This window comes from Neodothiora populina (assembly GCF_041146345.1).
Source record: "Neodothiora populina strain CPC 39397 chromosome Unknown canker_contig_3, whole genome shotgun sequence".
NCBI lineage: Eukaryota > Fungi > Ascomycota > Dothideomycetes > Dothideales > Dothioraceae > Neodothiora > Neodothiora populina.
In genome coordinates, this window is record NW_027191417.1 from 1,658,550 (window position 1) to 1,671,042 (window position 12,493).

A 12,493-nucleotide genomic window follows, 5' to 3' on the forward strand; every position below is an offset into this window, starting at 1 on the left:
TACCTAAGATACCTTACCTTGACTATCGGAGGTAAGCACGTGCCGTACCTGAATGCGCTTCACGAATGAGGAGCAAGCACGAATCGGAAGGAACGAAACCGCCCGAAGCAACATAATGGGAGCAAGCCATGACTTGTGAAGCGAACGAACTTCAGATCGTATTCTCTTCTTGTCCCCTCCAACGAGCACGCCCTGAATATCCCGGACCTATCAGCAAACTCGGAAAACCCTTCCATTCGCCACATCCTAGGTAATTCATGCCGTCGTGATCGTAATTTCATGTATCAAGTCGTTGTCGTTATGCCATCGTCAAACAGAAAGAACAGAAAATTGGGTGTCGCCGGGACGAGCGTGAGCCAATATACGTCATACCCCTGACCCCATTCACGAATAGATATCTCCCCTATCCTTTTGCATCTGTGATGCAGGGGAACAGTCCCGTTTCGTCCCCATCCTTTCACGCCCGCCAGCCCGCATCTCTCAGGCACATGCAGCACATGCCATGTTTATAGACCGCAAGACCCCTGCGACATCGACAAGGCGGCTGTGGTGGAGCATTCGTCGTGGCAGCAGACGAAGCGGCGGCGACCGCAGCATTCAATTGGTGTTGTTTGCCGAATGCAATGGCGCTGTCCACACTCCTTGGGCTCTCGCCGCCTGCAGATGATGACGAGCCGCTGGTCGACGATCGATCCCTGCTGCTCATGTGCTCGCTGTAGTTGTCGTAGCTGTCTCTTTTCTTGCCTCCTCCTAGTCTGTTTGGATTCCCGTCTGCACAACGCGTCGATTGTTCGAGTAGCTGTACATATGACCCTGTCCCGCCGCTACCTCCTGTACCCGTCAACGCTCGCCCAGAAGTTGTTGTGCTTGGTCCATTGGGAGCAGCAGTGGTTTGTTTTGCTGTCTTGCGTCCTGCCCCGATAGCGACGGGCATACCCTGCGCGCCAGCCTCGAGTCTCTGGCCCGGATACATGCCGTCGTTGACGCTAAAGTTGCGGCAAATCATGTAAGCGCGCGTGGCGGCGGATTCCTGCGCCAGGTCTTTGCGAGCGTATGCCACATCGGTGCTGTACTCGCGGTTGTTGACCCGCACGATGCAGGTCCAGTAGCCTGGCTGTGGCTGGTGGGCTTGGTAGTACGGTTTTGGCCACGCGCGTCGATCGCATAGACCTGTCCATTTCATTGATGTGTCAGCGAAGATGTACGATCTAGGGGTTTGTTGATATGATAGAGCAAGCGAGCGGGGATTTGCGAGTCGAACCCAGTGTTCTGGGGACTGGGTAGATATTGGTCTTTGGAGGGTTGGCTTCGTTCTTGCCCTATCCGGGCTCTTCAATCATGCATTGATGCCGATGAGACAAACATGGAAAGTGACTCGCATTGTGTAACGAACATAGCGTCGTTTGAGACAGATTGGAAGCATATTGCAGTATACAGCGAGCCGGATCGCCAAAAGAACAAAACTCAATTGACACAAACCCTCAGGAATGATGTCGGTGCGCAGCAATAACAGCGCTGCTTTGCCATCTTGACCATAAATTGCAGGGCTTCTCGTGCATTGCCACGTGGGGAGCGCTGGGTGTCCACGTGGAAGTGCATAGACCCCCAGGTGTACGGATCGTGTCAATCTCCACTCTCGCTCAGGGGACCGGCGATCGGACAATGCTCGAACGGATGGCATGCATCGACGAACAAGAGCAGAAGACAAATAGCAAAAAAGCAAAAAGAAATGTATAAAGCTTACCGCCAAGATACATCTGGTAGAACCCACGTTCGCACTCGAGACTCATGGTGAATCTGGTGATTTGTACTCGATCGAGTGCCAACAACCTGGTCTTCGGGCACCGCTTCGGGCTCCCAGCGCTTCGGTGGCTTATGATCTTGGGCGATGATGGACAAAGCAGGCGTCCTGTATACGAGGAACTATTGTCGAGATTGGGCTCGAATTGGGCAATCGACTACCTCCAGTAGTCACACAGCAGCAAAGAGGCCCAAGAGGCGAACGGGAGTGGCTTGATAGAGTAAGTGAGTAGTGACGAGATGGGTAACCACACTGGTGTCCAGCAAATGTAGAGAGAATCTTTTTCAGCAATGGGCTTGCGGAAGAAGAGGCGGCCCCATGTGTCAATGCCTACAAAACTCGATTGATAAAGTCATGATGCAGGACGGACTAGAAATAGGCAACGGATGAGGCAGATGCTTAGAAAGATTGTAATAGCTTGCAGCAGCAGCAGCAGCAGCGACAACAGAGAAACGGTCTTCTTCGAGGGGGACTTGGCAATGATACAGCATGCTTCTCTTACCTCCCGAACCTACCCCTTCTCCTGCATCTCGCAAATTGAAGGACCACTCAAATCTTGTCATGCGTGAAGCAAGATTCACACCATTGCTGCATTTGCGACAACAAGAGAAAAGCTCTGATACCAGCCGGAGGAAACGATGTGTTGGCGGTCGCGAGGTCAGCCAGAGAGGTATGTCCTCTTCTCGATTCTCGACCGACTTACTCGTGGTCACTGCTCGAGCTGCCTCATGTAGTACGACGTAGAGAGTGGGCATGGGTGGGCGTGCCGATCCACATCCTTGCACATGCCTCGCAGTATGGGCCGCTTGCCCCCAGTACGTGGCCCAAATGAAGCGTGCGCAGCACACAAGCAGTACTGCGGGAATGATGTGCATGCAAATTGCACCTGCTGCTGCCGTTGCTGCTACCGTTGCTGCAATCCAACCCGAGCAGTGCAGGACAGCAGAGAGGGAGGAGAGTGATGCAGAGTGACAGCTGTTGGGGTGTACGTAAGGTGCGCTTACTCGTCAGGCAGCCGAAAAGGACCAAGGTGCGTGCTATTTCGGCGGAAGCATGGGATCCTACGGGAGCTACTGCAATGCATGGAAAGTATTGGAAGAGATAACCTCGAAAAGATCTTCGGATCGTTACCGAGTCAGCATACTTGGTGCACCGGTCAACTAGTCCTGAAGACGATTGGACGTTCGCCGTGCAATATGGCTGCTTGTTAGTCAATAGCTTTCGCAAGGTACATAACAATGGGCTTCCAAGTCAACGTATGCTTTGGGCAGTGGGATGATGCACAGTCGTGTGATTCGCGTGCGACCGGCTACGTGATCTGAGTGACATGTATTCACGACGCAAGCGTGTGTTGGCAGTCACGGTCGATATCGAGGCACTGCGGCACAACAGGCCATTGGAGAGCTCTCTCTCTCGCCTTGGCAAGCTTTCTGCTGAGTAGGACCTCATAAAGTTGTCTTCGTGGTCGAGTGAGTAGGGGCCGTCGCGGCCTGAGGCCAAGACTATCCAAATCGTCCAAGTTGCCAATGCAATGTCGAGACCTGGGTGGAGATCATCTCTGCCATCAGCCTCCCTCGTGCAAAGCGGTGACTCCAGCCAATATGGCCATGAGCCGTGATTTGTCAGGTACTCTGATGGTGCATGAAGTGGCGATACAGGAAATGCATCATTCACGCGCATGCGGTTGCTTGCATTGTCGTGAGCAGTTACTGAAACATCTGTATATAGCTCATGCTACAACCTGGCGAAGGTTTCTCGCTGGTCTGGCGGAGGAAGAGAGCAACATCATACACAGCATTGTACATCCTTCATGGTAGTGCTCATTCGAGTCTGAGGGGACTGCGAGCAGCCAAGCTAGTGTATGCCTGAAAAGCGGTGTGTACCCCTCGCAGCGCCAACGTTATGTCGAGGATCGTGAGATGGGCAGTAGTCATATTGCTAGACGCTCGGCTAGATCTCCGCTTAAGCAAGAGGCAGTGCCGCCGTCGCAGGTCAAATACTGTATGAAAGTGACAGATCACTTCTTGAACCTCAACAAAGAAGCACAGGACATGAACAATCAGGAAGTGCAGATAATGACTGTCTTCACGAAGGCTATGATCGTGTGGAGAATTGTGAATCCGGTCCTGGAGTGACTCCTATCAATCGCTCGCTGAGGGATATTCCGAGACATCCCGAACTCGGCCACTGGTCTCGGAAAGCGGGGGAAATGGTGGGGTGGACCATGGCTACCCGTGAGTGCTGACACTTGACACTGAAGATGTAAGAAAGCACTGTGTGCCTGTCGTTGGATATAACCCAGTCTGCATTTCTTCAACCTTGTGACCTGCTTTTGTTGCATTGTACGACCGTGACGCCACTCTTCACAACACCTTGAGGGAAAGAAAGGAGATTGCAACGTCTCCCAGATCATCATATAGCACAGAATCGAAAATGGCTTCGAAAATCATTCACCGAGTGACGATGTTCAAGATCCCGGAGCCTGCGAACATCCAGCCGATTATGGATCAGTACACACAGCTGCAGCAAAAAGCGACTAAGGTGTGACCCTGCCCTTTCCCCTCCCTTGCAGCAGAAAGCCACGCGCTCGAGCAATGGCCCGCCGAGTTTCACATACTCGTCATTGCCTCGTGCGTGTCTGTCGTGCCACTCTCTGACGGGCTTTGGAACCGATCTGACATTATTGCCAGGGTGGCAAGAACTACATACTGCGTTGCGTGGCCGGCAAAACTCTCGATGATCCTCGCACTCAAGGATACTCTATCTGCGCCCAGACAAGTTTCGCGAGCTTGGAAGATATGAAGTACTATGACGAAGAATGCCAGGCCCACTTTGCGCTCAAGGAAGTTGTCAAGGGGAAGGCTGAGCGTCCTCCACTTACCATGTACTTCGAAGCGCCTGCAGAGGCCTGAACGTCGATTTCGTCGGAAGGACCAAGTCCACGGTAGCGATTATAATCGGGTAGCCAGCATAGCAAATTATCATTCGGAGACGCTCTACCGCTTTGGATGCCTCATATTTCTATATAAGGGCGCAAACCATCCAAATGAGCTTAGCAGATCATGGGTTGGTCACGTAAAACAAGGAATGGAAGCATCCCATTACCATGGTCCACTGCTTCGCAGCTCGGGATGTGTTTAATCTATACGCTGGTGACATCTGTAAGGCAACGCACCGTGGACTGTTTGAGATCTGGTCTACCGACGAGGGCGTCGAGAGCCGATCCGCCTGGCTGGAATGCTGGTCTTCTCAACACGTCTTTCGCGGTCGTCGCCTCTATCTCAGCAATCATCCTGCCAATCTCACTGGTCACCCTTGTATGACCTTTTTCGCCATGCATGCGTGACCAATGCTCCTGAGGCATTGTGGTCTGACATTGCTTGACTAACAAAACCCAAGTTGGCATCACATGAGGGCACGTGAGCCGCGCATGCATCACGCAGTACGCCTGAACGACGACCATCTACAGTATGAAACGTCGACGAGATCAGATCGAAGATGAAGTCATCAGCGTTATCTTCTCGCCCCCATACCATAGTGCTGAATGACCGGATAGGCAAATGTGAATAATGCTTCGATGGCTTCGATGGCTCCGACGTCACATCATATCACCGGCTTCGTTGCATAAACCTGGCATATCTCGCTGCATCGCTGTGCGGCGTTCTCGACCGTGGCCCTCAAATCGCGAAATGGAATTGTTGACCTCCTGACAGATCGACCGATTCGACAATGAGAACGAAAAGTTGGCCGTAGGACTTGACAAGACGCCGATCTCTCATACCTCGATAGCGCTTACATGTCTGACCACTGTCGCCGTCCTCTGGCTACACCTGTGCAACGTCAACCATGTCAAAGAAAGGCCATGATGTAGCTCTGTGATTGCCATGGAAAATATCACAGTACGCTTCTCTGCGTACACAACATCAAAGCCTTGCGTGCTTGTATGCACACAATGGCCGCGGGAACGCTGTGCTTAGAAAACAACACGTATGCTATATGTTCGCCTGAATGAGGCAGAGTTGTCCAATTTCTGCCAGATCCAAGTGTATCTGGAGAGACCGATATTTAGTCATTTGGGCCTGCTTCTGAGAAGCCAAGACCACAATGTACAGCAGTCGGAGCACAATGACAATATTGTCATGGTCTCGTAGTAGTGATGTCAATCTGTAGGAGTATGTTTCAAGTGACTGTGGGCGTGTTCTGAACTCTTGGCCGAAATGACAGTTACTGAAGTTGATGTACATGGCACATAACGGAGATGTCTCTTCTCACACAAGCGATTGCTTTCGCAATATACGATACGAGCAGTCATGGTACAACAGGTCAGGAAGCAACGATCCTAGGCGTTGGTAGGGTAGGTTTACAGATTGCGGAGAAATACGAGCCAAGACATGTGATATCAAGATATTTGAGTAGTGGTGGTTTTTGAAGTTCATCTTTCATTCTCACTCAGCAACATATAGTTGCGAGGCTAGATTCGAATCTTGTTGGTCATGATATCATTTCCTTTCGACTCATTGCAGCTCTGCGTCAACCATCAAGGCTAACTATCAGATGAGATTCTGGTGTGCGATCAACGCATTTACCAGTTGCCATACTTCTGCATGTTCTCGTGGGGCTGCTGAGAGTTGGGGTCGTACTGATCGTACTGGCCGTACTGCTCATCGTACATGGCCTCAGCGTTCTTTTTAGCATCGTGCTTAGCCTTCTGCTTGTCCCACTCGTCCTCGCCCTTGGTCTCGGCGAGCTTGTCAATCTCGGCACCGGCGAATCCAGCAATGAGCTCTTTGGCGAACTGGTGCTCGATAGGCTTGCCTAAGGAGTTAATATGTCAGTACAATATACACAATAGTCATGAGATAGACATACCCTCAGAACGCTGGCGGTCCTCGAATGCCTTCATGGCAGCGAAAGATGCACCACCGGCGAGGACCTCGTGGGAGAGGGAGCTCTCGTTCTTGGGCTGGCCGTCGTCATTGTAGGCCTGCTCGTAAGAGTCCTTGGAGTTATCTGTCAAGGTCAGTGGCTGCCTCGAGAGCTAACGTGTTCATCCCAACTCACCCCAGCCGAACATTATGATGGTAGTTTTGGTAGTTTTGGGGTTGAGTGATGTGTAGAGATGTGTTTGGTAGCTGTATGATGCTGTGTGATGGAAAAGAAGAAAGAGCCTTGAGCTGCTGTCAACGAGGTTTATGTACTCGTCCTTGAGCTAAAAGGTATCCTGTACCTGACCTTAGCTTTGTAACAGCTGCCCCACCAAGCCCACCAGGAGTGGATTATCAGCACATCACCAGGAGCAATTGCGGTGAGCGCCTAGAACCAAAGAGAACCCTGCTTCGTGACGAAGGCGACAACTGTCGTTTGTGTTTGAAGCCACACATGACGTGGATCCATAGCCAAGCCCCGCAGAGGGCGTTTTACACAGCGACCTAACTCATGCTATACGTACAAATCAAGTGCAAGTTAGGGTTCGCCAGCCGGCGCAACCATGGTTTATGATTTCATCGACCTGCGGAGTCTAGCATCACAGGCCAATGGACCGGTCAGGATCACCGTCGCTTGCTCAGACACGCTCTACATGTAGAGAAGCTCCAGATTGGCAACCTGGAACGCTGGCCAGTTGCAAGCCGATATCGTATAGATGACAGCTACGTAGACCAGTAAACAAAGGTTTCATCATCACACACAGCCCCGCGCATGGCACAGATCGCGCCAAGGTCTGAGAGAGCTTATCTGCAAAAAGCATCCTTCCAAGAAAGTCTACAGAGCACAAGCTCTGACAAGCTCATCGAGCGTTTGTGGCGTTCTGCTGCCGCCCCTGAGTGTGGCGCAGGCGTGCACGCCTCGGCTTCATCTGCCTCGCTCAAAAGTTGCGAATAGGCCACCGGTCAGTGTCGCTACAAGTATCGTCTTGCGTAAGACACGTGCAAGTACACTTGGCGACGAGCAGATGAAGATGCTGATGCTGGGTAATATATCACACACCGGTGTGTGGGTTTCATTAATATCATGATTACTATTATCGTTATTTCATGTATGCTTTTCGTTGTAATTATGTAGTAAACTCAATGCACGGGGAGCGGCATGGCGATGCCGTTGTTGTACAATGATCGCCGCTTTGCCGACTCCGAACGCCGCATCCTAGCTCTCATGCTATTCCAATCCTCGTGGGCCTCTGGCAAAACAGCAGGTTGATCGGTATCAAACAGAGTCGTTGCATCACTTTGAGCCGGCGAACTACGGCCACTTCCCTTTTCCTTGTCTTTTCCTTTTGTCTTTCGACTACCCTCCTCCTCTTCGTCTGCTCTGAGCATCAGATTTCTAACGTCACCCAGCTGGCAACCATCTGGATCGCGCTCGTCCCATTCTGGCTCCCACAAGACATATCGTTGAAAAAGCTCTGGCAGTTGCAACCCTGCTTCGTGGCACATCCAGTAGTATTTTGTCAATAAGAAAGGTCGGGCTATTGCTGGGAGCATGTCTCCCGTCTTCCAAACCACATCTTTGGTGCCCAGAAAATGTAGCATATGTCGAACATAGGTAGAGAAGGTGGCATCCTCATGGCCCCACATCAACATGCCCGGCGTAGTTTGTGCATTACGTTGGCGGTTAAGGTTACATTTTGGAGGAACGATTGGGAGGTTCGAATGTTGTTGTGTTGGGTCGGTGATTACTCGTGCGAGATCGGATTTTCCAGTCCATAGATGTAAGCCAGCTGTGGAACGCGGGATGCATCTAAGTGTGAGTAGTCGATCTCCGACCTCGACAAAGTCGAATGAAAGCTGGCCACTGAACTCGCCGAGTTTTGAAACGATCGTGTCGACGTAATTGCATATCCCGGCATGCTTTGTCTCGTCGAAGATTTTTGATGAAGTGCTGTCGGCAGTCTCGAGAACAGGGTAGACGCCAGTGGCCATGACCTTACCCTGTCGGACAATACTGTAGCTACAGAATTGCTTGCCTGTCATCCTTTCTTGCGCAATGTGCCAATTGTGATTGCCGATGTCAATACTATCGGGCAACTGCGCGTCGGGCGCCAAGTGGTAGACCGTGGATGAGGCGTGTCCAAGACAGGGTCTCAGGACAAGTCCATTACTGTACTTTGATACTGGGAGCCTTTCCACGTCCTCCCAGCTCTTACATAGGTAAGCCTTAGGGACATCCATCCCATGGCGCTGCATGAGCTTGTGATACTCCCACTTGTCATGTAATCTCGTCAGTAACTCGAAGCGAGGAGCGAAAAGGATATCTAAGATTTCCGGATCTTGGCTGTCCGCAAGATAGAACACTTCCTCGTGGATCGGAACAATGAGGTCGATCCTCCATCTTTGCACAGCATCCTTTACGCCCTGTATGTATAGTTTGGGATCATCATGAGGCGCAACTACCTGTTTGCTCCTGCGCACGGCAGTTGAAAACTTGCAGAGATGATAATCTAGGGGATCCACGACATAAACGATGTGACCCGCCGAATGCAGTTGTCGAGCTAGGTCAATAGCTACGGGGAAACTGCCATTCGTTAGGAGGACCCGCTGTCGATGTAGTCTGGTGTTGACGGGACTCCGTCTGTGCGTCCCTGATGTTGCGGTCGCATCGGCTGTCATGTTTGGTTGGAGTATGAAGGCGAGCACGACAAGATAATTTCCCTTCAAGATCAGGATATCCAACTTCCAAGCAGAGGTTCACAGGTCCGTCGGCACGCTCAACGTTTGATTCGACAATATGCTGATAAGAGGGGCGATTGAACTGGTTGAACAGGATGCGACACAGCACGGTATATCATGAAATTACCTGGTCTACACTGATGTGAGGAAAGGGGCAGTCTTAAGATCAAAATTTCCGCACGGGAGTCCGCGGCGGACCGCAGGGCTCATGACAATCATCATACCATCCGCATCCCTTGACATCAGTCCGAAATGGACTTATGAGTACATAAGAAACAAAAGATAACTTTGACGAAATTTAAGCGGCAACGCCGGATGTTGCTGGAGGGCAGGACTGAGGGATGAAAGCTTAGCACGATTAACGTCATAGAGATATACTTGTACCAACGTAGAACACAGTCAGCATCACTTCTACGTGCTTTCTCTGCTGGCTCGAGAAGACTAAGGTATTATCAGATCTGTGAAAACTTTCTAGCAGTCATGGTATACATTGCGTCGTTCGCTTCCAGGGTTGGATATTGTACTGTGGTTGGAAACAGCACTTGGTCGAATATCGATAGTTTGATCCATAAAGCAGAATGGGCAGGGTTTCGATCAAGTCCGCGCACTTTGCATACTGAATCGTATACTGTACTTGAGCTTCGGCTATCAAGTACAATAGGTGCGTCTATTGTCACGTCCATGGTGGATGATACACCTTGTGTCTCCCTGAGACTTCGCATAGAGCTGCGCACTCAAACAGACCATTGTGAGCCTAGCTCATGGCTCGACCAAGATCCACAACTCAAAATGAGGATCATGTGTTTCACAATCATTGGTTCAAAAAACCCTGATAGACAATATGTTGACGAACCAGTGGGGTCGAGAGGGTCCGAATCTATCAGTAGTTCTGCACAACACATCATCCGCGACGAGTATATGGATACGAGGAAACTGATTACCCACCCATGCAAAAACTGCACACCGCACATTCTGCGTTGACTATCACACTCGCATACTTTTTACTCGATTCATCAGGACCGACATGGGCCGAGTTTGCTTCATTGCCGTGCAGTAGTGCAAATACATTTTCTGACCAAGATCCGCACTATCCGCTAGGTTGCGTCTCCTCGATCATCCCCGCGACAGGCTGCGGGTTCTCTGCACTATTCTTCCTCGCCACATTGATACGTTAAGAGTTCTTCAGATGGAGGTCTTGCACATCAAAGTCTCATAGCCTTCGATCACTGATGCTACAGTATGTACAATAATTTCCAAGATGCATTGACTGTCCCACGCAAATGTGTGTTTGTTCCAAAATGTATGTCACTACAGAACTGGCTTTTCCTCTAGGGAAGGGTCAATTCAGAGTATAGTCAACAGTGCTGGACGGCCTGATTCTGATTGATCATGGTTGACCAGGCCAAACCTCATCAGCAACTGCTCGGACAAGCTTGAGCTTCTTCCTCATATCGTCCCAACTCAGTAGGTTTCCGTCGGAATGAGAAGCAAATCCGCACTGAGGAGAGACACCCATTCTTTGTAAAGCCTGCTCTCTAGTCTGCCCACTGCCCTCGGCCACGATATCCGCAGCCTGGTAGACCTTCTCGACCATCTTCTTGTGGTCTTCCAGCTCCGGAAACTTCGATGTCACTACGCCAAGTATAGCATTCTTGTCCTTGGGCAGCACCTTGAGGGGCTCGAAGCCACCAGCGCGAGGCGTGTCATACTCGAGGTAGAACGTGCCAACATTGAGTTCAGTGAAAAGTTTAGTCGCGATGCGATCATATCCACCTTCGCTAAAGTGGCGCGAGTTGACAAAGTTACCTCTGCAAAGGTGGATACCCAGATGAAAGCCTGCAGGTCGTTCGAAGCAAGAGTTATAGAACTTCACATAAGCGTCGAACATTTCATCGGCAGTCTTGGTGTTCAAAGGGTCTTTCGCCCAGCCCTCGAGCATAGCTTCTGAGCAGAAATCTAAAGTCAAAGTCCCATGATTAGTCGTATAATTGTACGCTTGAGTTCATGGCGATTCATACAAGCGAGATTGGGGTCATCGACCTGAGCATTGCGAAGTCCAGCATCATATAGGATCTGAAGCTCCTGTCTGTAAGCTTTGGCTATGTCGGCAAAGTACTCGTCATCTGTGGAATACACGTCCTTGGGATACGCCAGGCCCTCCTTGTATCTGAAATGATACCAATTCGGAGCCGCCAAGGTAAGTTTGATATTTCCCCATTCACTTTCTGGGACCTGACTTTTCGTATATGTCAATTCCCTCATGTAACTGCTTTCTCCAGTATGACTAATTTTTCCCGTGCAGATGACGGTTTCTCCGGGAACATGATTTTCTTCCAAGAAGGCAGCAATATCAGGTGCGTATTGTCGGAAGATGCCTGGATCTGGTCCATTGATCTCCTTGAATCCATGGAGACTGGGGAAAAAGCTACCCCAGAACATATGTCTACGATATTCTCCATCACTTGGAGCATGGAAACCGCAGTCCTTCTGTAATGCGAGAGCTTCCTTGACAGCTTCGTCTTCGAGCGGGCCGAGTTCGCTCTGTGATGCTTTCTTCGCCACTACTGCGTGACGCTTGTTAAGGAGAAATTGTGGTCGGAGCAGAGAGCCCAGGTGCTCTGCACGAAATGGAGGATTACGTGGAGCAGACATTTTTATTGTCTCTTGAGTGTGAGATTAGAGTACTCTCAAAAGGTCTGTGTTGTCACTTCTCGTATAGATATATAGAGGCTCGGGCAGCATAGGGCAACGCAAGCCATCAGCAAGCAAGCGGGGTTCTTCGTTGCCCCGCATAGCCATAGGCGAAATTGATCAACGGCAGTTCGATCTAGAGCATGCACACTTATACGTTGTATGGCAAACCCAAGTGCCGATTCACTTTGCACACGTCGCAGGGAGATTAAGGTTGCCTACTTTCATATACCTGGCATGAGCCCTCGGATCTATGAGGACGTTGTAGGAGGACCGTACACGGTGCGATACAGTACAGTGCTCCACTCGGTTCGCACAAAGGAGATCGGACTGGCAT

At 50.6% G+C, this 12,493-nt stretch overlaps 4 protein-coding genes across 4 annotated transcripts; 1 reads left to right on the top strand and 3 right to left on the bottom strand.

Moving 5' to 3' along the window:
* Nucleotides 1-457: 457 nt before the first annotated feature.
* Nucleotides 458-1,790, bottom strand: AAFC00_004947 (uncharacterized protein; the record flags this gene model as incomplete). Its single annotated transcript, XM_069344662.1, has 2 exons — nucleotides 458-1,170; nucleotides 1,745-1,790. The coding sequence occupies 2 exons, from the start codon at nucleotides 1,788-1,790 to the stop codon at nucleotides 458-460; spliced, it is 759 nt and encodes a 252-aa protein (XP_069197096.1).
* A 2,444-nt stretch (nucleotides 1,791-4,234) lies between these two features.
* Nucleotides 4,235-4,713, top strand: AAFC00_004948 (uncharacterized protein; the record flags this gene model as incomplete). The annotated part of the gene is made up of 2 exons (XM_069344663.1): nucleotides 4,235-4,342; nucleotides 4,492-4,713. The coding sequence occupies 2 exons, from the start codon at nucleotides 4,235-4,237 to the stop codon at nucleotides 4,711-4,713; spliced, it is 330 nt and encodes a 109-aa protein (XP_069197097.1).
* Nucleotides 4,714-6,383: 1,670 nt separating this feature from the next.
* Nucleotides 6,384-6,875, bottom strand: AAFC00_004949 (uncharacterized protein; the record flags this gene model as incomplete). Its single annotated transcript, XM_069344664.1, has 3 exons — nucleotides 6,384-6,616; nucleotides 6,671-6,811; nucleotides 6,863-6,875. The coding sequence occupies 3 exons, from the start codon at nucleotides 6,873-6,875 to the stop codon at nucleotides 6,384-6,386; spliced, it is 387 nt and encodes a 128-aa protein (XP_069197098.1).
* A 3,977-nt stretch (nucleotides 6,876-10,852) lies between these two features.
* AAFC00_004950 (uncharacterized protein) lies at nucleotides 10,853-12,117 on the bottom strand (the record flags this gene model as incomplete). Its single annotated transcript, XM_069344665.1, has 2 exons — nucleotides 10,853-11,421; nucleotides 11,484-12,117. The coding sequence occupies 2 exons, from the start codon at nucleotides 12,115-12,117 to the stop codon at nucleotides 10,853-10,855; spliced, it is 1,203 nt and encodes a 400-aa protein (XP_069197099.1).
* Nucleotides 12,118-12,493: the final 376 nt, after the last annotated feature.